Source organism: Mobula hypostoma, chromosome 9 (assembly GCF_963921235.1).
Source record: "Mobula hypostoma chromosome 9, sMobHyp1.1, whole genome shotgun sequence".
NCBI lineage: Eukaryota > Metazoa > Chordata > Chondrichthyes > Myliobatiformes > Myliobatidae > Mobula > Mobula hypostoma.
The window spans coordinates 47,894,286-47,917,063 of record NC_086105.1 but is presented as its reverse complement, the minus strand read 5'-3'; the positions used below and the strand labels follow the sequence as shown (position 1 = coordinate 47,917,063).

At 43.3% G+C, this 22,778-nt stretch overlaps 1 protein-coding gene across 2 annotated transcripts; it reads left to right on the top strand.

The window, feature by feature from the left end:
- The first annotated feature begins 293 nt into the window (after positions 1–293).
- sinhcaf (SIN3-HDAC complex associated factor) lies at positions 294–22,555 on the top strand. Of its 2 annotated transcripts, none has more exons than XM_063059693.1 (7): positions 294–365; positions 5,371–5,483; positions 13,310–13,468; positions 13,584–13,683; positions 15,441–15,567; positions 17,672–17,822; positions 20,005–22,555. In XM_063059693.1, exons 3-7 carry the CDS (start codon positions 13,341–13,343, stop codon positions 20,165–20,167), a joined length of 669 nt encoding a protein of 222 aa, XP_062915763.1. In that variant the 5' UTR covers positions 294–365; positions 5,371–5,483; positions 13,310–13,340; the 3' UTR covers positions 20,168–22,555. The 2 variants fall into 2 exon arrangements, with proteins under 2 accessions (XP_062915763.1, XP_062915762.1); XM_063059692.1 differs by having other exon boundaries at positions 15,441–15,573.
- Positions 22,556–22,778: the final 223 nt, after the last annotated feature.

The window sequence follows — 22,778 nt, the reverse complement described above, 5'->3', positions numbered from 1 at the left end:
ACGGAGAACAGAGAGGGTTTGGGGTCAGATCGCGCACTTTCATAGGGTATGGGGGAAATCCTGCGACACACTCACTTCTTCTTCTTTCCATGCACAGTCCAAACATCCTGTGACGTCTGGATACAGGTGGGAGGGGCGGTCGCGTTTCCCGCGTTCCTCTCTTCCCTTATTTGGCGTTGAAACTGACATCATCGCCCTGATGCAAATGAGTTTGATTCAAGAGATTTCAAAGGCTTGCAATTACGCCTGCGCAGTACGTAGCCTTTTTTTCCACCCCCCCCCCTCCCCAGCCAGAAAGGCGAAGCGGTAGCTTTACCTACATCAGCAACGAGGTTGTAAAAGAAAGTGAAGTTTAGACTCCTCTGGTGAGTGATTTTTTAAAAAATATAATCTATTCCCAGGTTAATGCGATGAGATTTTCTCGCTGCATTCTGCCGCTAACTGCCGCCTGTGTATTTTGTTGTAAACTTTTGATCTTGTTTGAACATCATGTTTGCAACAATAAGCAGAGATTAGAACGTGGGCGCCCACCGCGCTGGAATACGGAACCATTCCTGGATCCCTCCTGTTACGGATTCCAAACAGCCTGTCACAACCTTTCCTTTCTCCGCGACACCTACTTTTAAAAAAAACTTTTATCTATAGGTTTGGTCTCGTTTTATCTGTTAGTTGGCAAAGAAAATATCATTTCTCTCCACCCCCCTAGTGTGTACTTATCTACACTACGGAGACCAAGACTTGTCTTGCATTATTAAATAACCCTTTGTTAGGTGCAGAATTAGTTGTGGATTTTTAAGTGTTTTGTACGACAAATCATACGATTTAATTAACGAAGAACTTTGCGCGCTTCTGGAAGTCTGGTTGCGTTTTTCTCTCTCCCCCTCTGGTGATGGCGTCATGGGGAACTTCAAACAACTCCACTTTTATTTTGTGTCTGTTGTGGGGTATGAGGAATGGAGGAGGTTAAATAATAGGGACTCTGGTGGTGGGGGTCAGGCAGGGATGGGGTTGGGAGAAGGTGTGCTGTTTTTGTCCAGGAGATGCCTCCCAATGTGGGGAGGTGATATTGCACGTAGGCAAGCTTACACGCTTGAGACTGAAAACAAAGGGCAGCGTGGATCCTCGCAGTATAGAATACGTGGAGGACTTACGGCGTCTATCGATCCAGGAATTCGGCTTCCACTTTATTCTCATGTTGCATTTAATTTTCTCCCCCACTTCCCGCGATGCAGCCATTGTCCATTCGGAAATATTGGAGCCTTCTGACAACGTGTTTTAATTATATGTGATTTTTTTTCCACGTCACACCGTCCCCACGTTTTACTGTTAATTCGCCTCAGTACACTCATAGCAGCAAATGCGAATTACTTTTGATCCGGTGTTTGTGTTGCATGGTTTCCGGTGCTAAGGGGGGCGGGTGTCGCTGATGAATGTCCCTTTTTATTGTTGATAAGAAAGTATTGGCTTTTGGCTGGGCCATGTTTTGGAGATTTCGGCGAGTGCAGGAAAAGGAGAAGAAAGGTTGTGTGCGCAGTTTAAAAAGCACATTCACAAACACGCACAAAACAACGAGCCATCGAATGAATATGGGGGGAAATGGTTTACGTTGGGATTTTATTTTCGATTTGTTGCGTACCAGTTTAGAAAACGCGGGTGGTAGATACTAAGGAGCATCTGTTGTATTCGGAGATCAAGCAGACTGCGCGAAATTGGGTCAGTTTCCTCATACGCCACTGAAATGGACTGGACACACGGGCAGGGATGGGGCGTGTTTGCTATCCAGCCCGGGTTGGGTTTAAATGAAAGGCTACTCCTGTTTTTGGAGCGTAGGAGTAGAGTTTGTGGTCAGTTCTTATGGATGTCAAATGCGTGGACGACGTTAGCGCGTTTTGGGCTCAATGTACGGGAAAGGCCATTAACCTGACGTTAACCCTTTTCCTAAAGCTCCGGCAGGCTTCCTTAATTTTCAGCATGTTATTTTTAGCAGCTTTTTCAGTGTTGGTAACTGGGTGCTCTTCCGAATGATTAGAGAGCAACTCGGGGTAATGAGAAATCCCTTCGGAGGAAAGCTCAAGATGATGAAATTGTGAGCGTGTGGCTGAGGGGAATGCGATTCCGCTACAGGGTGGGCGCCGATGTTAAGGTAATCGGTGAAAGAACCTTCAGGGAAATGAAGAAAGTTGTTTTGTACTGTGGGATGTTGACAGCCTGATGTCAGATGCAAGGAGGCTCATTGTGTCTTTCCAAAGCTGAAAAGGACAAAACGTTGGGGAGTTGTGGGAAAGTGGGATTAATTGGGTGGTTCTCGAGGATTGCTCAATAGAAACATGGTACTTGCTTCAGATTTACCCATGTGAAAGGCAGTCTCTTGTGCTTCGTTCCAGTTTCTCTGCCTTCACCTCCTCTGGCCTGACAACTCTTTGGGACTTGCTTCTGGCCATTTAAATCCTTTGCTGTATTTCAGTCTGAAGCCAGCAACTCCCCCCAAGTACTTTCACCCCTTTCTGAAGAATGGGGCACTGTTAAAAGAAGCAACACACACAAAATGCTGGAGGAAGCCAGCAGGCCGGGCAGCATCTATGGGAAAGAGTACAGTCGACGTTTCAGAGCTTGCTTATCCTGACAACTCCATTTCTCTGGCTGGTAACACCTTGGGTGGTTGTATTGTGCTGAAGTTCAATAAAGGCACATTATTGATGGTGTTATAACCATTATTTTAGTGTGAAGGCCATCCAGACGGCACTGCTAATGTACACTTTGTTGATCCAGATAAAATGCACCTGAAGCAAGCACATCCTTTTGTAGTGTATTAATTCTGATTACTTTCCCTGGAATGCAGTTGTCTGGTGACTTTGGTTCCCAAAGCCCTGTGTCACCGTCGTTTTCTGTGTGGCGTCTGACGCTGTTGTGAACTAATTGATAGAGACCGATCTGTGACCAGCCAGCAGCTCATCTGGCGGGATTATGCAACCACCAAGATGTCAGAAAGCAAATTAAATTGATCATTTTTGTATTGTCTCAAAATTCCTAAGTGACAGCAGCCTTTCAGCTCATTATCCATTTTCACAAGTAGTTATTTGAATGATTTAATTGTGCATGGAATTAACTGCCCAGAAGCAGGCTATTTGGTCCATCTGTTCACTGCTTGTATTTATAATCCTCAGAAACAACCTTCCACTTTAATTGTCATATTTTATCGTTATTCTTGCTGTCCTGCATACACCTGTGCACTACTACCTGTTTCAATCTCTCCATATAACATAATTATGATTCTTGCCATTTTGTGTAAAGAGATCTTTTTAAAATTTTTGTGTATAACCACTTGTGTTTCTGTCCAAGACCTTGTCAGAATTCAGCTATTTCCCTATGGTCTGAAACATAAACTCTTTCTCGCCACAGATGTTGCCTGACCTGAGTGTTTACAGAATCAGGTTTATTATCACCAGCTCGTGACATGAAATTTGTTAACTTAGCAGCAGTTCAATGCAATACATAATATAGAAGAAGAAAAAATAATAAATCTTTTTCAGTATACTTTATACAGTATATGTATATTGAATAGATTAAAAATCATGCAAAAACCAGAAATACTGTATATTTAAAAAAGTGAAGTAGTGTCCAAGGATTCAATGTCCATTTAGGAATTGGATGGCAGAGGGGAAGAAGCTGTTCCTGAATGGCTTCTGTACCTCCTACCTGATGGTAACAGTGAGAAAAGGGCATGCCCTGGGTGCTCGAAGTCCTTAATAATGGACACTGCCTTTCTGAGACACCACTCCTTGAAGATGTCCTGGATTCTTTGTAGATGGAGCTGACTAAGTTTACAACCCTCTGCAGCTTCTTTCCGTTCTGTGCAGTAGCAACCCCCCCCCCCCCCACAACATACCAGACAGTAATGCCGCCTGTCAGAATGCTCTCCACGGTACATCTAAAGAGGTTTTTGAGTGTATTTGTTGACATACCAAATCTCTTCAAACTCCTAATACAGTAAAGTATAGCCGCTGTCTTGCCTTCTTTATGACTCCATCAATATGTTGGGACCAGGTTAGATCCTCAAGAGATCTTGACACCCAGGAACTTGAAACCACTCACTCTTTCCACTTCTGATCCCTCTATAAGGAAAACAGCACTTACGGTTTTTATTTCCAGATTTTCAGTGTTTTGTTTTTGATTTAGATTTCTGCCCAGTTATTGGATTTGCGCCTAAGAAGGTTTCCGGGGCACAAGCCTGGGCAAGGTTGTATGGAAGACTGGCAAGTCTCCCCTCTCCACGCCACCGATGTCGTCCAAGGGAAGGGCACTAGGGCCGATACAGCTTGGCACCAGTGTCGTCGCAGAGCAATGATAGATGGGAGAAAAAAAATGTCCATACCTTCCAATCAACTCTTTTTCTAATTTCCAAGGCTTTTTATCAGGTCTTCAGTTGTCCAGAGACCTGTGTCTATGCAATTCTTCCTGCAGTTTCTTTCTCATTTCCTTCTGTGTAGAGTCCAAAGCTCCTGACATTTGAGTGTACACTTCCTAGAATAGAAGGGAGTTTTGACTGAAAATGTTGTGATGAAGGTTGAATATTAGACCATAAGACAGGAGCAGAAGTCGGCCATTGAGCCCATCGAACCTGCTCCACCATTCCATCATGACTGATTTATTATCCCTCTCAATCTCATTCTCCTGCCTTCTTGCCATGGCCTTTGATACCCTCGCTAATGAAGAACTTATCAAGCTTTGCTTTAGGTATACTCGGTGACTTGGCCTCCACAGCCATCTGTGGCAAAGAATTTCTCAGATTCACTGCCCTGTGGCTAAAGAAATTTCTCCTCACCTCTGTTCTGAAGGGATGTCTTTGTATTCTGAGGCTGTGCCCTCTGGTCCTAGACTCCCCCACTATAGGAAATATCCTCTCCCCATCCACTCTCTAGGCCTTTCAATATCCAAAGGTTTCAGGGAGAGTCTCCCTCATTCTTCTAAACTGCCGCAGGTACAGGCCCAGAGCCATCAATGCTCCTCCTATGTTAACCCTTTCATTCTCCTGAATCTCCTCTGGCCCCTCTCCAATGCCAGCATATCCTTTCTTAGATAAGGGGCTTAAAACTGCTCACAATTACTTCAAGTACAGTCTGACCAATGCCTTATAAAGCCTCAGCATTGCATCCTTGTTCTTATATACCAGTCCTCTCAAAATGAATGCTAACATTACAAATTCATTGTTATCCACCAGTATTGATGTGAAATATTTCAATTCCATAATCAAATATCGCTGTGATGATTGTATGTTCTAGTATCAATTGTTTGGCGACAATGAAGTATAAAGTGTAATTTTCCCTGATCTCAGATGGAAGGAACTAATGCATCTCCATATTCTGATTTAAGATATTCTGGAGTTGACAGTCCAGCAAGCACGAGTGTTAAAAGCAACTCACAAGAAACAGAAACCTTCAGGGACACGATATCCAAACAGGGCAACAGTAATTAAGTACTTAACTGTAAGTAAAACTGAGAAAATGCATGATTGTCAAGTTCATGACTACATATGAACATCAAGGTGTATTTTAAAGGCTGTACCTTAAGTCTATTAAGACTTAACAAAAGATTTTGAAAATACAATGTGAATTAGGAGAACTTGCATTTATGTAAAGCCATAGGAATGTCCCATCCCAAAGCACTTTACATGAATGAAGTACATCGGAAGTGTAATTTTTGTTGTAACGCTGCAGCCAGTCTCAGCTTTAAGCTGCCACAAACAATGGAATCGTCTCTATGGAAAAAATCAGGACTAACAGCTCAATGCTGCTTGAAATAACATGTACAAAAGGTGGAAAAAGAAAATGAGAAGTTGTGCTTATTAGATCTAGCATGAAGACAGTAATGGATAAAATCCCAGGCAAGGATTGTCATATGGTAGGAATATTAATTCCTTTGCTTCTGTATTTACCAGGAAGATAGATTAAGTGGGCATGATATAGGAAGATGAGATTCAAAATGATTGATCAAAGCATTTTTATAAGAGGTGAAATGTTAAATAAACCTATCAAGCTCAAAACAAGCTTGTGAAATTGTCACAAACTGCTCACAAAAACTCTGGATAAAATCCTTAATTTGCACCCTCACATTTTAAAGGAATCCAGGGAACAGATAGCAGATGTACTACGGCTAAGCACACTTAATTTGTTAGAAAAAGGTCTGATGGCTGGTGAATAATTAATGTTACACTGATGCAGGGCACTAGAATTTATCCAAAGAACTAAAGGCTGTCCAGCTTTCTATTGGCAGGATTCCTGTTACTGGATAAAATAATAAAACATCCCATATTATGATGGGCAGGGTTGGTTTCAGAGGGGGAAGTTAATTGATCAAGTTGTATGTATTCTTTGAAGAGGTAGCAGATAAAGCAGATAATGGTGTAATGTTATCTGGATTTTTTAATACCTTTTCAAATTACCTAATTAAGAAACAAATGGTATAATGGATACCTAGATAGAAAATTATAAGACAGGAGCAGATTTAGGCCATTCAGCCCATTGAGTCTGCCCTCCTAGTCCATCATGGCCAATTTATTATCCCTTTCAATCCCATTCTCTTCCCTTCTCCCTGTGACCAGTGGCACCCTGACTAATCAAGAATCTGTCAATCTCTGCTTTCGATGTACCCAACAACTTGGCCTTCACAGTTATCTGTGGCAATAAATTCCACAAATTAACCACCCTCTAACTATAGAGATTCCTCCTCATCTCTGTTGTAAACAGACGTCTCTCTATTCTGAAGCTGTGCCGTCTGTTCTTAGGCTCCCCCACTATAAGAAACACCCTCTCCACATGCACTTTATCTTTGCCTTTAAATATTTGATAGGTTTCAGTGAGATCCCTCCTCATTCTTCTAAACTCCAGCGAGTACAGGCCCAGAGCCATCAAACGCTCCTCATACATTAACCCTTTCATTCTCATTAACCTCCTTTGGACCCTTTGTAATGCCTGAAAATCTTTTCTTAGATGGGGCCCAAAACTGCAAACAATACTCCCGAGAAATGTGGTCTGACCAATGCTCTTTCAAGCCTCAGCATTTTATCCTTGCTTTTATACTTTAGCCCTCTCAAAATGGATGCTAACATTGCATTTGCCTTCAACCTGCAAGTTAACCTATAGGAGTCCTACACGAGTCCGTTAGCACCTTTGATTGAATTTTCTCCCTGTTTAGAAAAGTCTATGCCTTTATTCCTTCTACCAAAGTGCATTACCATTCACAAGCCACTTCTTTGCTTATTCTCCTAATCTGTCCAAATCCTTCTACAGGCTCCCTGCTTCCTGAACACTACTTGCCCCTCCACCTACCTTCGTATTGTTCGCAAACTTGGCCACAAGCCGATCAGTTCTGTCATCTAAATCATTCACATAATAATGTGAAACGAAGTGGTCCCAATACCAACCCCTGCAAAATACCACTAGTCACTGGCGGCCAACCTGAAAAGGCCCCCTTTATTCCTACTCTTTGCCTCCTGCCAGTCAGCCAATCTTCTATCCTTCCTAGTATCTTTCATCTAATACCATGGACTCGTGTGGCACCTTGTCAAAGGCCTTTTGAAAATCCAAGTGAGCAACATCCACTGACTCCTTTGTCAATCCTGCCTGTTATTTCTGTCAACAACTTTGCAACACTGAAGTCAGGTTATAATTGGCTTTTCTCCCCCTGCCTCCCACCCTGAAAGATGGCTAAAGAATGGCAGAAAATAGCAAGTGATGCCCAGTGATAAACAGTACAAAATATGTTTGATAACTAGTTATATTTGTGAGCCGCCTTGAATTTAGTAAGTGCGACTACTTCCTTTCAAAGAGGACTACAATAAACTAGAAGAAGACTGTCAGTAAAGCTTGCAGAAGGAAACAATTTCCTTGGAAAATAGAAACCTAAGTGAAGTAAAGGGAGAGTATTTCGTGTGCAGCGACACAACACAGGTTATATATATTATTTATTAAGCCCATTACCCCTGTTGTGATGTAGGTCGCCAACAGCAGCTTGTCAGTCCTCCGTCCTGGGCCAACTTTTTGAGTTGTCCTCTCCCAGGTATGAGGTCTGGAGCTTCTGTTGGCATTTCTGTAGATCTAAATTTTTCCAGGATGCTATTGCTAGCCCCATGCCCAACCCTCCGTCTTTCGCAGCCAACTTGAGACCGTCCATGGCAGAGTTGCCACAGGTTAGTTAGAGCATAAATATAAATCGAATAAGTCGTGCAAATGCAAAGTAACATAGATGTGCTAAACGATCTGTGCGTTGTTTGGACCGCACAAAATATAGTGCATAGTATTAATGGGTTGTGCAGTGGAGAGGGTCAGTAGAAGGTTTACAAGGGTGTACTTGTCAAGAAAAGGTTCATGTATTCAGTCTCTTTTAGTGAAATGAACTATGATGGTTTTTGAGCAAGACATGTTTGCATGCAAGGAAGAGGAAAGCTAGACATTCAATTAAGAAATCAAATAGAGAATCTGGAAGTAACAATAGAGTAGAGGAGGTGTGAACCTCACTCCTGTATGGAGTGGTTGAGCTGTTGGGTAAAGATGCTGCTAAGGTCGTCACCCATGGTGGGTGCGGGGGAGGGTTGACAATAGCTATCCTGATGGATTGGCAACTACTTGCTCTTCAAGGTGACACTGTGAGGGAGTTTCCATCCACGGAGTAATGATGGGATCATTAGTCGTGGACACTACCCACCTGCAAACGGTTTTATCCAAAAGCTCTAAAGTTTACACGCCACCGCAGAAGTTTCTTCCAGTTAGTAATCTGATCAACCATTCTAGGCAGCCAGCCCCCTTTATTTTACAGTCATGGCACCGTAAGCATTTTAAACCACTTTTTATAATGATGTTTACATTGTAAATACATGCTGATATTTGTGTGTTTATGCACATTTTATTCCTTATCTGTACTTGTGAAATGCTTTTTGTTGCATGTCACGGCAACACATCACAGCAAATTCCTAACACATGTGAATGTGTATGGTGAATAAACATGATATTTAATCCTCGATCCAAAAGTAAGCATTCCCGGCAGTACAGCACTCACCTTGGATCTTCCCTGTTGAGTGTGAGCCCTGGCAGTCCCCTGGAGCCTTCAGGGATGAGAGTAACACATGATGTAGTGATACTAAGTTGGGTATCAGCCAGAACGTCAAAGACAAAAGAATGTTAAACCTTGCAGAACATGGAAATTGATTAAGAGTCCTTGATGGATGCGGGTGGTGCACTTCGAAATCACCTCTGGTGACTCCACATGTTTCAGGGCATGAGCAGCATATGTTGCAGTAGTCTTGTGCCATTGCAGTATTCCAAAGTTCCAAATGGTTCAAAGTATGTATGAAGAATTCAACTCTGAGATTCGTCTTCTCCAGATAGCCATGAAATACAGAAAAACCATAGAAGTTGTTGAAAGAAAAGGTATCAACACCCCCCCCCCCCACCACAGGAAAAAGATAGAAACAAAAGCTCACAAATCCCCCAAGCCCCCCCTCACACAAAAACTAACAGATCACCCACCTGGAAAACAGCTTGCCCACAATGGGGGAGAAAATAGTGACAATAGCATGAAACCCCCAGCCCCCTCTCTCGCAAACAAAAAGCTAACAGATCGCCCAGCAAGTAAACATTCTGCCATCAGGTAAATCTCATCCTGCATACTGTCCAGCTCTGATACTGGAAAGTCAGTGAAACAGCCCACCATGATTAAAATGCAAATAATTAAATTATGTCGCAACTGAGTTAATTGCCGAAGAGAATTCTATTGAAATGTATAAAATTTCTAGAGGATTGTCAAGGCAGCTGCTGGGGAACTGGTTCATCTGTACAGAGAATCTAGATCTTGTGAGCAGCTTTGTGTAAGGTAGTGGCCAATGGGAACTGTGGCAGTAAAACATGTTTGTCCAAAACGTTATTGGAATTATCCACTCTAAATGTGTGCAATAAAGGAACAGCAGTTATAATGGGTGACTTCAATCTACATGTAGACTGGGTGAACCAAGTTGGTAAAGGTGCTGAGGAAGAGGATTTCTTGGAATGTATGCGTGATGGTTTTTTGAACCAACATGTCGAGGAACCAACTAGAGAGCAGGCTATTCTGGACTGGGTTTTGAGCAATGAGGAAGGGTTAATTAGCGATCTTGTCGTGAGAGGTCCCTTGGGTAAGAGTGACCATAATATGGTGGAATTCTTCATTAAGATGGAGAGTGACATAGTTAATTCAGAAACAAAGGTTCTGAACTTAAAGAGGGGTAACTTTGAAGGTATGAGACGTGAATTAGCTAAGATAGACTGGCAAATGACACTTAAAGGATTGACGGTGGATATGCAATGGCAAGCATTTAAAGGTTGCATGGATGAACTACAACAATTGTTCATCCCAGTTTGGCAAAAGAATAAATCAAGGAAGGTAGTGCACCCGTGGCTGACAAGAGAAATTAGGGATAGTATCAATTTCAAAGAAGAAGCATACAAATTAGCCAGAGAAAGTGGCTCACCTGAGGACTGGGAGAAATTCAGAGTTCAGCAGAGGAGGACAAAGGGCTTAATTAGGAAGGGGAAAAAAGATTACGAGAGAAAACTGGCAGGGAACTTAAAAACGGACTGTAAAAGCTTTTATAGGTATGTAAAAAGGAAAAGACTGGTAAAGACAAATGTAGGTCCCCTGCAGACAGAAACAGGTGAATTGATTATGGGGAGCAAGGACATGGCAGACCAATTGAATAATTACTTTCGTTCTGTCTTCACTAAGGAGGACATAAATAATCTTCCAGAAATAGTAAGGGACAGAGGGTCCAGTGAGATGGAGGAACTGAGCGAAATACAAGTTAGTAGGGAAGTGGTGTTAGGTAAATTGAAGGGATTGAAGGCAGATAAATCCCCAGGGCCAGATGGTCTGCATCCTAGAGTGCTTAAGGAAGTAGCCCAAAAAATAGTGGATGCATTAGTGATAATTTTTCAAAACTCGTTAGATTCTGGACTAGTTCCTGAGGATTGGAGGGTGGCTAATGTAACCCCATTTTTTAAAAAAGGAGGGAGAGAGAAACCGGGGAATTATAGACCGGTTAGCCTAACGTCGGTGGTGGGGAAACTGCTGGAGTCAGTTATCAAGGATGTGATAACAGCACATTTGGAAAGCGGTGAAATGATCGGACAAAGTTAGCATGCATTTGTGAAAGGAAAATTATATCTGACGAATCTCATAGAATTTTTTGAGGATGTAACTAGTAGAGTGGATAGGGGAGAACCAGTGGATGTGGTATATTTGGATTTTCAAAAGGCTTTTGACAAGGTCCCACACAGGAGATTAGTGTGCAAACTTAAAGCACACAGTATTGGGGGTAAGGTATTGGTGTGGGTGGAGAATTGGTTAGCAGACAGGAAGCAAAGAGTGGGAATAAACGGGACCTTTTCAGAATGGCAGGCGGTGACTAGTGGGGTACCGCAAGGCTCAGTGCTGGGACCCCAGTTGTTTACAATATATATTAATGACTTGGATGAGGGAATTAAATGCAGCATCTCCAAGTTTGCGGATGACACGAAGCTGGGTGGCAGTGTTAGCAGTGAGGAGGATGCTAAGAGGATGCAGGATGACTTGGATAGGTTGGGTGAGTGGGCAAATTCATGGCAGATGCAATTTAATGTGGATAAATGTGAAGTTATCCACTTTGGTGGCAAAAATAGGAAAACAGATTATTATCTGAACGGTGGCCGATTAGGAAAAGGGGAGGTGCAACGAGACCTGGGTGTCATTATACACCAGTCATTGAAAGTGGGCATGCAGGTACAGCAGGCGGTGAAAAAGGCGAATGGTATGCTGGCATTTATAGCGAGAGGATTCGAGTACAGGAGCAGGGAGGTACTACTGCAGTTGTACAAGGCCTTGGTGAGACCACACCTGGAGTATTGTGTGCAGTTTTGGTCCCCTAATCTGAGGAAAGACATCTTTGCCATAGAGGGAGTACAAAGAAGGTTCACCAGATTGATTCCTGGGATGGCAGGACTTTCATATGAAGAAAGACTGGATGAACTGGGCTTGTACTCGTTGGAATTTAGAAGATTGAGGGGGGATCTGATTGAAACGTATAAGATCCTAAAGGGATTGGACAGGCTAGATGCAGGAAGATTGTTCCCGATGTTGGGGAAGTCCAGAACGAGGGGTCACAGTTTGAGAATAGAGGGGAAGCCTTTTAGGACCGAGATTAGGAAAAACTTCTTCACACAGAGAGTGATGAATCTGTGGAATTCTCTGCCACAGGAAACAGTTGAGGCCAGTTCATTGGCTATATTTAAGAGGGAGTTAGATATGGCCCTTGTGGCTACGGGGGTCAGGGGGTATGGAGGGAAGGCTGGGGCGGGGTTCTGAGTTGGATGATCAGCCATGATCATAATAAATGGAGGTGCAGGCTCGAAGGGCCGAATGGCCTACTCCTGCACCTATTTTCTATGTTTCTATGTTTCTAAACACTTGATGCTTTGGTGGTAAGTACAGTCCAGCCTGGACCAAACTCTGGGTATGATATCAACAATCTGAAGTCCTTGGGATTTGGTCCTTCATGAGATTGGATTTTAATGTTATGGGTTGGGTGGGGGAGGTAGAGTGTGGAAAGTCTCATTGAAACCTGCTAAATACTAAGAGGCCTGGATACAGTTGTTGTAGAGAGGATATATCCATTGGCAGGAAAGTGTCAGAATAAAGAGATGTCCCTGCAAAATTGAAACGTGGAAGAATTTCTTTAGCTAGAGTGGTGAATCTGCAAAATTCATTGCCACAGAGGGTGGCAGAGGCCAAATCATTGGGTGTATGTAAGACAGAGATTGCCAAGTACTTAAGGGGGTTAAGAGTGGGTGTGGGTGTTGCAGGAGAATGTGCTTGAAAAACAAAAACAGAATAGTGGAACAGACTCGCAGAACATTACAACACACGACATGCCCTTTGGCCCATGACATTGTTTCAACCTTTTCAACTACTCTAAGATCAATCTAACTTAATGGGTCAAATGGCCAAATTCTGTTTCTATATATCTTATCTAATCAGTCCACTTGTTCTGAGGTCATGAATGATGTTACTGTCTCTGTTAACTTGGAACAGGTCCAGTCCAAAATGTACTTTTTGCTCTTGGCTACCCCAGCCTAGTATCTCCCTCCACCTTCCATGAACCATGCCCTTCAGTTTTGCAGCAAGGTTCCACGTTTAAGTTAAGCACAAGGGCTCATATAGACATGGAAATTTAATCTGAAGTTACTTTTCCCATTACCAGCCAGTGTTTAGTTGCCCTTGGTCTAAATGTGAGCTCTCCGGTTTTCAGGTCTCCTGCTTTGGTCTGCATTGGCCACAAGATGTTTGGCTTCCACAAGCCTAAGATGTACCGGAGCCTGGATGGATGCTGCATCTGCAGGGCCAAATCATCCAGCTCACGGTTTACTGACAGCAAGCGCTACGAGAAGGACTTCCAGAGCTGCTTTGGGTAAGTATAGAGAAAGCCAAAGCAACAAATGCAATAAAACCCATTTGGTTTGTGGATGAAGGAAGGCAGTCAGAGATCACATTTACTTATTGTTCTCTCCTGCTTTTTGCCTAAGATTGAATGAGGCCCGCTCAGGAGAGATTTGCAATGCCTGTGTACTGCTGGTGAAACGATGGAAGAAGCTCCCAGTGGGCTCCAAAAAGAACTGGAATCACGTAAGTATGGGTCTCAGTCCAGAACTTGCACAGGAACTGATGAAGTAATTGGGTAGATGCTTACTGAAATAGGACATTCCTTCTGACATTGTCTGAACAGATGGGAATCTTGTGCCTGTAACTGCCTTAAGCTGCTTCACTGATCTTCCCTACTTCTTGTAAAGTCAGATGTAGGGTTGCTGACCATTGACTTTTCCACCAAGGAAAATGCCAACTTGAGAACCTGAGTCATGGGGAAATGTTGAATCAGTTAGGGCTTTACTCCCTGGAGCGTAGGAGAATGAAGGGTGATTTAATGGAGGTATACAAAATTGAGCGGTATAGATAGGGTAGATGAAAACAGGCTTTTTCCACTGAGGTTGGGTGAAACTCGAACTAGAGGTCATGGTTAAAGAGTGAAAAGTGAAATACTTAAGGGGAACATGAGGGAGATCTTCACTCAGAGGGTGGTGAGAGTGTGGAACGAGCTGCCAGTGGAAGTGGTGGACATGTGTTTTGATTTCCACATTTAAGAGAAGTTTGAATAAGTATATGGATGTGAGAGCTATAGGCCAGCTGCAGGCCTATAGAACTAGGCAAAATAATAGTTTAGACTGGACTAGATGGGCCGAAGGGACTATTTCTGTGCTGTAGTACTCTGACACCCAAGCTTTACACATGGGTAACAATGATCTCCTATGTGCGCTTCAGATAGTTTGCTCAGTATTTGAGCAGACCCTCTTAGTGTTTACTGCTTCCTTCCCACTTGTCAAGAAACTCTTTCCTTGCTGCTCACTTACCCACCTGCCTATGTTTGGAGGTATGTATGCTCTCCGTGCAATGCCTTGCCTTTGCACAAAGCAATTAATTTACCTATTTCCACCACACACGGACAAGTGCAGTTTTAGTGCTTGCATTGCGAATTCCATTTTCACCTTATTAAGTGGTAAAACATACCTTATGTGTTTACTTTGGGCAGACACAAGAGACTGCAGCTGCTGGAATCTGGGGCTTAAAACAAACTAGTGGAGAAACAGGAAGGGTCAAGCAGCATTTATGGAGGGGGAGTGATGGTAGAAAGACCCTGTACTAAGCACTTTGTGTAGTTTATTGATAGTGGCCGTAAATGGAGTCTGGTACTTTTGTTGTGGTTTAACATCAAATGAAATCCTTGTTCACAACAAATGAAAATGACTCACCTCCCCGTAGCCTGTGAGTGGAGGAGTCCATGTAACCATGTTTTGGTCACAGGAGTGTCCATGGTCTTTATCAGCATCTGAAACCATGTGCCACCCCTCCAGGATGAAAATAAATAAGCGTTGATAGTGCCACCTTAATACATAATTAAATCTGTAAACTACTCTGCGGCAAAATTGCAATAACGCATCATATGGATCTGGAAGGTGATGCTGGTGTCTGAGTCTGGACTCTGGGCTGTGTGTTTATGTGTGTGTGTGTGTAGCTGCTACTGGCATTCAGCAGGGTTAGGAAATTAGGTAGACATATATTCCACTCCTTTAAACTCAAGAGTTTTCTGGGAAATGAACCACCGCTTGACGTGTAAAATAACGTAAAGTGAAGGTGAGTAATAAACGATTAAATGCAGTAACATCTAATACTCTGGCACCATCAGTCTGGTAAATTTTCCAGATTACAGTTCACACTCCCCTCCCCGTGAAGTGTACAACGTTAGTAGTTCTGCCTGCTGTAGTTTTCCCAGTGCTAGTTCGGGCAGAAAGGTTCTCTAACCAAATGCTGGTGCGTTCTGTTTATTGCAGGTGGTTGATGTTCGTGCGGGACCAAGCTTGAAGACAGCATTGAAACCCAAGAAGGCAAAATCCCTTACTGGAAGCAGAATAAAAGCCAGTCAGATCAGCAAGATCCAGAAAGAGCTGAAACGTCAGAGTAAGTGTATGTTCTGATGCTTTTTCCCTTTCCTTCTCCGTGCAGTTCGCAGACATTGTAAAGGAGGTGCTAAAACATCTGCAGTTATCGCGACTCCAACTGCAGCTGGCCAACAGTAAAAGCCCCAGGACACTGTGTGTGTGTGTCCCCTGGCCTGTAACTGTCTTCAGCTTCCCACTTGTAAAGTCAGATGTGGGGTTGTTGACTAGTGACCATCCCACCAAGGGAAGAGCCAACCTTTTCAACGTCACCCAAGCTTTACACATAGCTAACAATGATCTCCAACCAAGCAGTTCAGCCAGATTGCTGAACATTTGAGCAGACCCTCTCAACATTTGCAACTTCCTGACTATTTGTCAAGAAAGAAATTGTTTCCTTTTCCCTCCAACCGAATGAGTAATCTTATTTCCCTACAATCTCCACCACCTTCTTTTCACTTTAGGACCTTGCAGCTCAATCACTCACCTTGTTATGTAGCTTAAACATGGATATATCCCACCTGGTGTGTTTGTCGAGCATTAATCTGGATTGTAGCACTTGCTGCCATTTGCTTTACAGTGTCCATTTATTTCCACCCTTTATCCATAGCTCTTCATGCTGGTTACGAAACTTCCCCACGACTATGGAGATGTGTCTGCAGAGCATGTTACACGAGTCTGAACAACACACTGATTGTTTGGGTGTGCTGCTGAGGAGGGAAAGAGTGAGGATCTGAAGCAGGTCATTGGTCCTTCAGGCCTCCTCTGACCTTTACCAAGATCACTGCTGTCTTTCTCTTGCACTATCCCCAAGGCCTTAATTTCCTTAATATCTCAGAAATCTATCGATCCTCCTTTTTTATTTTGAAAGGGTGGGGGGAGTCACGATGATTGAGCCTCCACAGCTATCTGGAATAGAAAGTTATAAAAGAATTGTCATCTTCAGACCGAAGAAGTTTCTTCTTGAGTCTCAAATGGTCTGAACCTAATTCTGAAGACTGACTCTGGTTCTACGTTTGTAAATAACTATCAAAGGAGACTTCTATCCTGTCACATGCTGCAAGAATTCCAAGTTTCAGTGACATCTCTCATTGCTCTTAAACATTTGAGAATATGTGTCTATCTCCTCAATCTCTCCTTGTATGGCAAAACTGCTAACTATAAAACCAGCTTGGAGAATCTCCTTTCCACTCCTTGTATGACAAATATTTCCTTTATAGATGCAAGACCACTTTCCTTAAGACAGTGGTCCCCAACCTCCGGGCCTCGGACCGATACATTGCCGTGAAGGGTGCAGCGGTGGCCAGCACGCACCCAGCACATCATTAAGAAAAAAGCTGAAATAAACAAGCTAATTAATTAGGTGCCGCCCGGCACATAAATGTTGGCCCAGATCAGAGGCGATTGCCAAGCTGTAAATTATCGGCTGGTCCTTAGTTTTAGTATTGTGTTCACATCTTGGGAAGGATGTTGAGGCTTTGAGACTACATTGAGGGGGGTTACAAGAGCGTTATGACAAATATCTGTTGTTCTTTCTTCAGGAACAAAAACTGACATTTCAGCCCAGAGCCCTGCTCAACTGGGAACGTAACTCGGTGTTTCCTGCACCCTGCTTTGAACGTGGGATGTCATTATGGTCTGTGATTTGATTGGCATTTCCACAGCCACGCCAGGCTGAAGGTCTATGATGCCATATGGACACCTGATAAACAAACCTGAATTGTATAAGAGTGTGGGAAATATCCTCAAGTTTCATCCCCTGCCGAGCTGTGGATCAGGGAACACCTCAATAAATAGGGAGAGCTACTTCCACTAACTGTAAGAACACCAGCCAGAGAGAAAGATTTAAGAAATATCAGAGAAGGTTAAGCTATTTTATGTTTCCACATAATAAATTATAAAGACCTAATCTGTCCGGTCAGTAGTTTTGTTTTTCAAAGAGAGTGAGGGTAGCTTGCTTCTGTTTAGATGGAGGGTGATCTAATTGAATGGCAGAGGGAAACAGCGTGTTGCTTTTCCTTCCTTTTTTCTTGCTGATTTGCACAGATCGGTATTTGAAGCATTTTGGGTGTTAACGATACATTAATTGATTTACTAATGGTAATGATTTTCTTGCTTCACTGCAGACTCGGATGCCCACAGTACCACCTCCAGTATGTCTCCTGCGCAGTCTCCCTGCTACAGTAACCACTCAGACGAGGGCTCCGACACGGAGATGGCATCCGGGTCCAGCAGGGTGCCTGTCTTCTCCTTCTTAGATCTCACGTACTGGAAAAGGTAGAGCAAATGCACCTCCCATTTACTGTATCTTGTGCTGCTGTTACCTCTACCATTAGTGCCTGAGAATTCCCTAACATACAAATAGGTTACGTTCCTGAAACCCTTGCACAAGCCCACATGTTTGTAAGGGTCATCATATTTTGAGACAGAGTGGAGGACTGGCTGATTATTGATGCTTCTTGGAAAAGGGAGCAGGAAAAGAAGACATTGCCATCTGCGGCCATCTTTTGAGAAGCTAGCGGGTTCTGGAAACCTAGAAACAGTTGCCACAATTTAGTGCTTCATTTGGTCATTTTAAATTATTACACCTGTATAGATGTTGCAGCAATTATTCATGCTCTGTGTTTAAACTGTTGAAGGGGAATTGAAACCTGTATACTGGTTTAACAATATGTTGTGGATATTTTTCTCTTGTTGCAAATTAGGTAGCCATTTGTAAGTTAGATGCTTGCATGTGGCGGTCGGCACTTTTGGCGGTGCAAGTGGGGGAGAGGGATCTTTAGGGGTTCTGATGCTTCTGTCTGTCATTAAATTTTTTAGTGTTTAGTGTTTCATGGATGTCAGCGAAGAGTAAGAACGTCATGTGTACTGTACATTCTCTGATATTAAATTGAACTATTTGTATGTCAGGGAGTCAGAATTGCCAAAAATGTAAGGGGCGCATATTTCCGTCACAGTTTTGATAAACCTGTATCTTCAGGGCTGGAAAGTAAAATAAAAACACGGGGATTTTTAAATCAAAGTAGCTACTCTGCGTTAAGCAATAGCAGCTGTATATATAGTAACAGGACCTTGCGATACAGTGTACCCATGTTGCCCAATTACATCCGTGACCAATTAACCAACCCAAACGACTTTGGAAAGTGGGAGGAAACCCACACAGTCATGGGAAAAACGGATAAACTCCTTGCAGACAGTGGCGGGAATTGAACCCGGGTCACTGACACTGTAATAGCATTCTGCTAAATGCTACACTGCTGTACTGTCCCAAATATTTAACAAGTGACCTGCTAAATATTTTCAACTTTCTGTTTTCTTTGTAAGTTATTTACTGGATAGTGTTTGTTCATCCGTCAGCAACATGGAGCATATTATCATATTGTATTTCCTGGGACCTGATGTGAAATTTGCTGCCCTTTTTCCCATCAATGGCTCCCCTCAAAATACTTCATAGGCTGTGAAACTCTCTGGGATATCTTGAACTAGTTAAGGTGATCTTGACTCTTTAAAATCTCTCTTCCATCCTTCATAACCCAGAGCTCATCCAAAGTTAACCAAGGCATGCTCCCTTGTGTTCAGCCCCTGACACTGCATGTTCAAAGTCTTCCAGAGCCCTGTAACAACTGCCATATCTGAAAAGATTGCATTCTCTGATCCTGCCCTCCTCAGCTTCCCCATTTCTTCTCCATTCCATTAGCACCTATATTTTCACCTGTCATAGCTCTCGCTCCTTCAGACTCCTACATCATCTTCTTCTCTGTTGCTTCAAGCCTAGCTTTACCAAGTATTTTGAGATGGTGTAATGTTTATGCAGAGGAGATACATGAGAATGCTCCCAGGAATGATAGCAATTTTATAGCAATGGGCCTGTATTGTTCAGATGAATGGGGATGGGGGTTGGGGAGGATATCTTATTAAAACCGATCAAATATTGAAAGGTCTAGATAGAGTGGACATGGAGAAGGTGTTTCCTATCGTTGGGAGTCTAGAACCAAAGGACACAACCTCAGAATAGAGCAGAGATAAGGAGGAATTTCTTTAGCCAGAGGGTGGTGAATCTGTGGAATTCATTGCCACTGATGGCTGTGGAGGCCAAGTCATTGGGTATATGTAAGGCGGACGTTGATAAGGGTGTCAGTGGTTACAAGGGGAAGGCAGGAGAATGGGGTTGAGAGGGTTGATGAAATGACAGTCAGCCCAATGAGTCGAATTGCCTAATTTGTGCCTATGCCTTATGGTCCCTGGTGGCTTTATGAAGCTAAAGGGGATGATTAGGGTGGCTTAGGGAGATACTATTAAGGTAATTTCCCCCTGGTTTATGTCTCTGGGAATTGCAACAAAGAGTGGGAGATAGGAAATGTCAAATTATGATGGTGCAAGCGTCGTGTTTTGCGTGTCCAACTTGGTGAAGCAGCTGGACTTTCATTGCGCTTGTAAACCTGCTCTTTTCGTTCTCCAGGCAAAAGGTCTGCTGCGGAATCATTTACAAGGGCCGTTTTGGAGAAGTGCTGATTGACCCTCACCTCTTCAAGCCCTGCTGTGCCAACAAGAAGAGAGTGACGGAAACCCCAGAGCAGCAAACAGTTCAGTCCCCCTCTGCCTCAAAGGATGACGAGTGGTGAAGTGGCTCAGCTCGTTCAGAGGGAGGCAGAGAAACTGACAGAGCCAAAATGCATTGAAAAGATTGTGTTTGTCAAAAAGTTGGAGTGAATGATAAGACTGCCCAAATGAACTGACCTGCCAAAAAGACTGACAGTACTCTTTTAAAAATTTTTTTTTCCTGGGATTCAGAGAGGGCAGTGGGGTTGGGTGGGAGGTGGGGTCAGTTGATTTGTTGTGTTTTTAAGAACAGAATCTGTAAATTGTTGTATATTTCATGAGCTGCACGCATATTAAGTGGAGTGGAGCGTGCCTGTAAAGTGCTATTATTTAGGATTTATATCTTTTGATTAGTAATTGACTTTTTTCTTGTGCTGAGTGAGTGGGATTGGGAAAAGTGAGTGAGTGTTGTAATATAGCTGCCAGTGTTTGGAAAGCGTTAATTGTCTTGACCGTGGGCCGGCAGAGTCAGTTTTGCTCAGTGCATAGTTCAGCCATGTGATTTATTTTTTTTTCTGAAAGGACTCAAGTTTTGATGCTCAAGTAGGCTCAGTTGCCCAAGCTGCCATAACTGCTCAACTTCCACTGTAGATTGGGAAGTAGGAAATGGAAGGCCCAAGTATCAACCAGAAACTGAAATTTGGCACCCTCCCAGTGGAAACACAATTTCCCTTTCCCTGCCCCTGCCGCCACCCCCTGAATGCTGAGGTGGTTGGAGGGGTGAGCGAGACAACACCCAAACTCATAGCCTAGCACATTTCAAATCAGCCACGGAGAACAAGGGAAACGTTTTTTGCAGGAGATGTGGCATTTGTAGTCGGTTTAGCGGAATCCATTTGCTCACTTTGTCTTGCAGTTTTCAGACAGTTTCATTCTCCTCCATCTGCGTCACCTGTTGGTTTTGAGCACGCAATCTCAATCTGCCAAATCTGCACTTAGGTAGAGAAATTGAAAATAGGCCAAGCACCTCTTACCACCACGACCACCTTCCCCCTCCAAATTACCTGTGCCTGCTGGTTGACACTGTGGCAGGAACATTGCTCTTAGTGAATGGACCTTATCAAAGCAGGGTCCCTACTTCCAGAGACTGGATTTGCTGATTGTGCCTCTTGCATTGACAGATAAAAGATGTTATGTGGTAAGAGTTGTCACGCCAGGTTTGCTCATTTTAAAGGCAGCTGTTGGTGAGCTTTGCTGTGCCTGGCCACAAGGTTTGCCTTTTAGTGTGTATTAAATGTTCGTGCTTCTTTCCCATTGTCACCTGCCATTTTATCCCATCCTGAATGGTCTTCTGCTGTTGATGTCCTTTTGCCTACACATGGCCCTAGTTCAGTGCTGAGGTACTCTTTCAGAGTACAAGGTAACTTTTCCCCCCACCTTCCTTGACTTTGGGGTGCTGGATGTGTGTGGCCAGTAACCGCAAATTGAACAGAAGTGTAATGGAATTGTGGAAATGTGCAGTATATGGATCCTCTTTTGGGCTCACTGCACACAACCCCAGACTCTGCAATCCAGCTATTGAGCAAAACTGAAAATTCAACCCTAGATATCAAAACGTTGTCTTCCCTGATTGCCCTATCCCTATAACTAAAAAAAAATTGATTTTATTTGAACTGGGTATGTGTAAAGGCAAACTGACTGTTAGTATCCTCATAATCTAATCTAATCTAATCTATTGTCAGCTCACTGATGATGAGGGGGTGTGCATTCCGTGTAAATTAGTCGCTCGTCTCTCCAGAGCAAAAGTTGGGCCATGAGACCAATTGGATAGCTCTTCCCAAAGAGTTAGGCTGGGATGCATTTGGATGTAAATCGTTGGAAAGCGATAGCAGTCCAATTCAAGCCACGAGTCGCAATAAAGAGCCGATGTGTTCATCTGCCCGGGTGACAGGTGTAACTGTCCCAGCAGGCAGGCTTCAGGAATTCCCTGTATCCACAATCTAGTCCCTGTCTAATTGAGCCATTATCAAAACATGAGGCGGAGGACCTACCCATTGAGCATACTGCTGGTATTCATGGTCGTGCTGAGGGTTTTACTTTTGTTTGCATGCGGGCACGTTAAGCATGTCAGGAAAGGGCGTGCAAAATTGTGCCACCCACCCACTTCGTACTGGGTTTGAGCATGCCCAGTCCCTGCTGTGCAGCTTGTATGAATGTGAGCATGAGGTCTGGATTGGGTTCAGATTCACTCCCAGAGCTTCCTTCCCCACCACTCTATTTATTATTATTTATTTTGTTTTCCTCTACAGCAGAAAATGCCACTGTCTCCTTTCCCTCCTTGACCTAGCTTAGTGCAGCCGGATGTATTTTAGTGATGCACTTTGTATGTATTAGAGATCTATGGAGCCAGTTTTTTGTACTTTTTTTATACTGTTAATATTCTTCTACTCAAAATTTTTTTATTAGTCTGAAATAAAGTAGACTGCTTTATAAAGAAAGTTGTTGTGATTGTGATTTCTCTTCACACGGTGCGAGGTGACCTAAAGCAAATTGTGCATATCTGAGCCGGAATGTTTGAACCCCAACCCCAACTCAAGTCTGAAACCCAGGCTGGCAATCCACCGCTGTACTGAGCGTATTGTATGAATCTGTCAATAGAGCATTGCATTGAAGCCTGGACCCGTGCTCTTCATG

What these genes read in the sequence shown, in the direction of transcription:
- sinhcaf (XM_063059692.1), top strand. Translation starts at nt 13,341, where the DNA reads ATGTTTGGCTTCCACAAGCCTAAGATGTACCGGAGCCTGGATGGATGC. An exon ending in CCAAAAAGAACTGGAATCAC is followed by an intron (nt 13,684 to 15,440) that starts GTAAGTATGGGT and finishes TGTTTATTGCAG; the next exon opens with GTGGTTGATGTTCGTGCGGG. An exon ending in GATCTCACGTACTGGAAAAG is followed by an intron (nt 17,823 to 20,004) that starts GTAGAGCAAATG and finishes TTCGTTCTCCAG; the next exon opens with GCAAAAGGTCTGCTGCGGAA.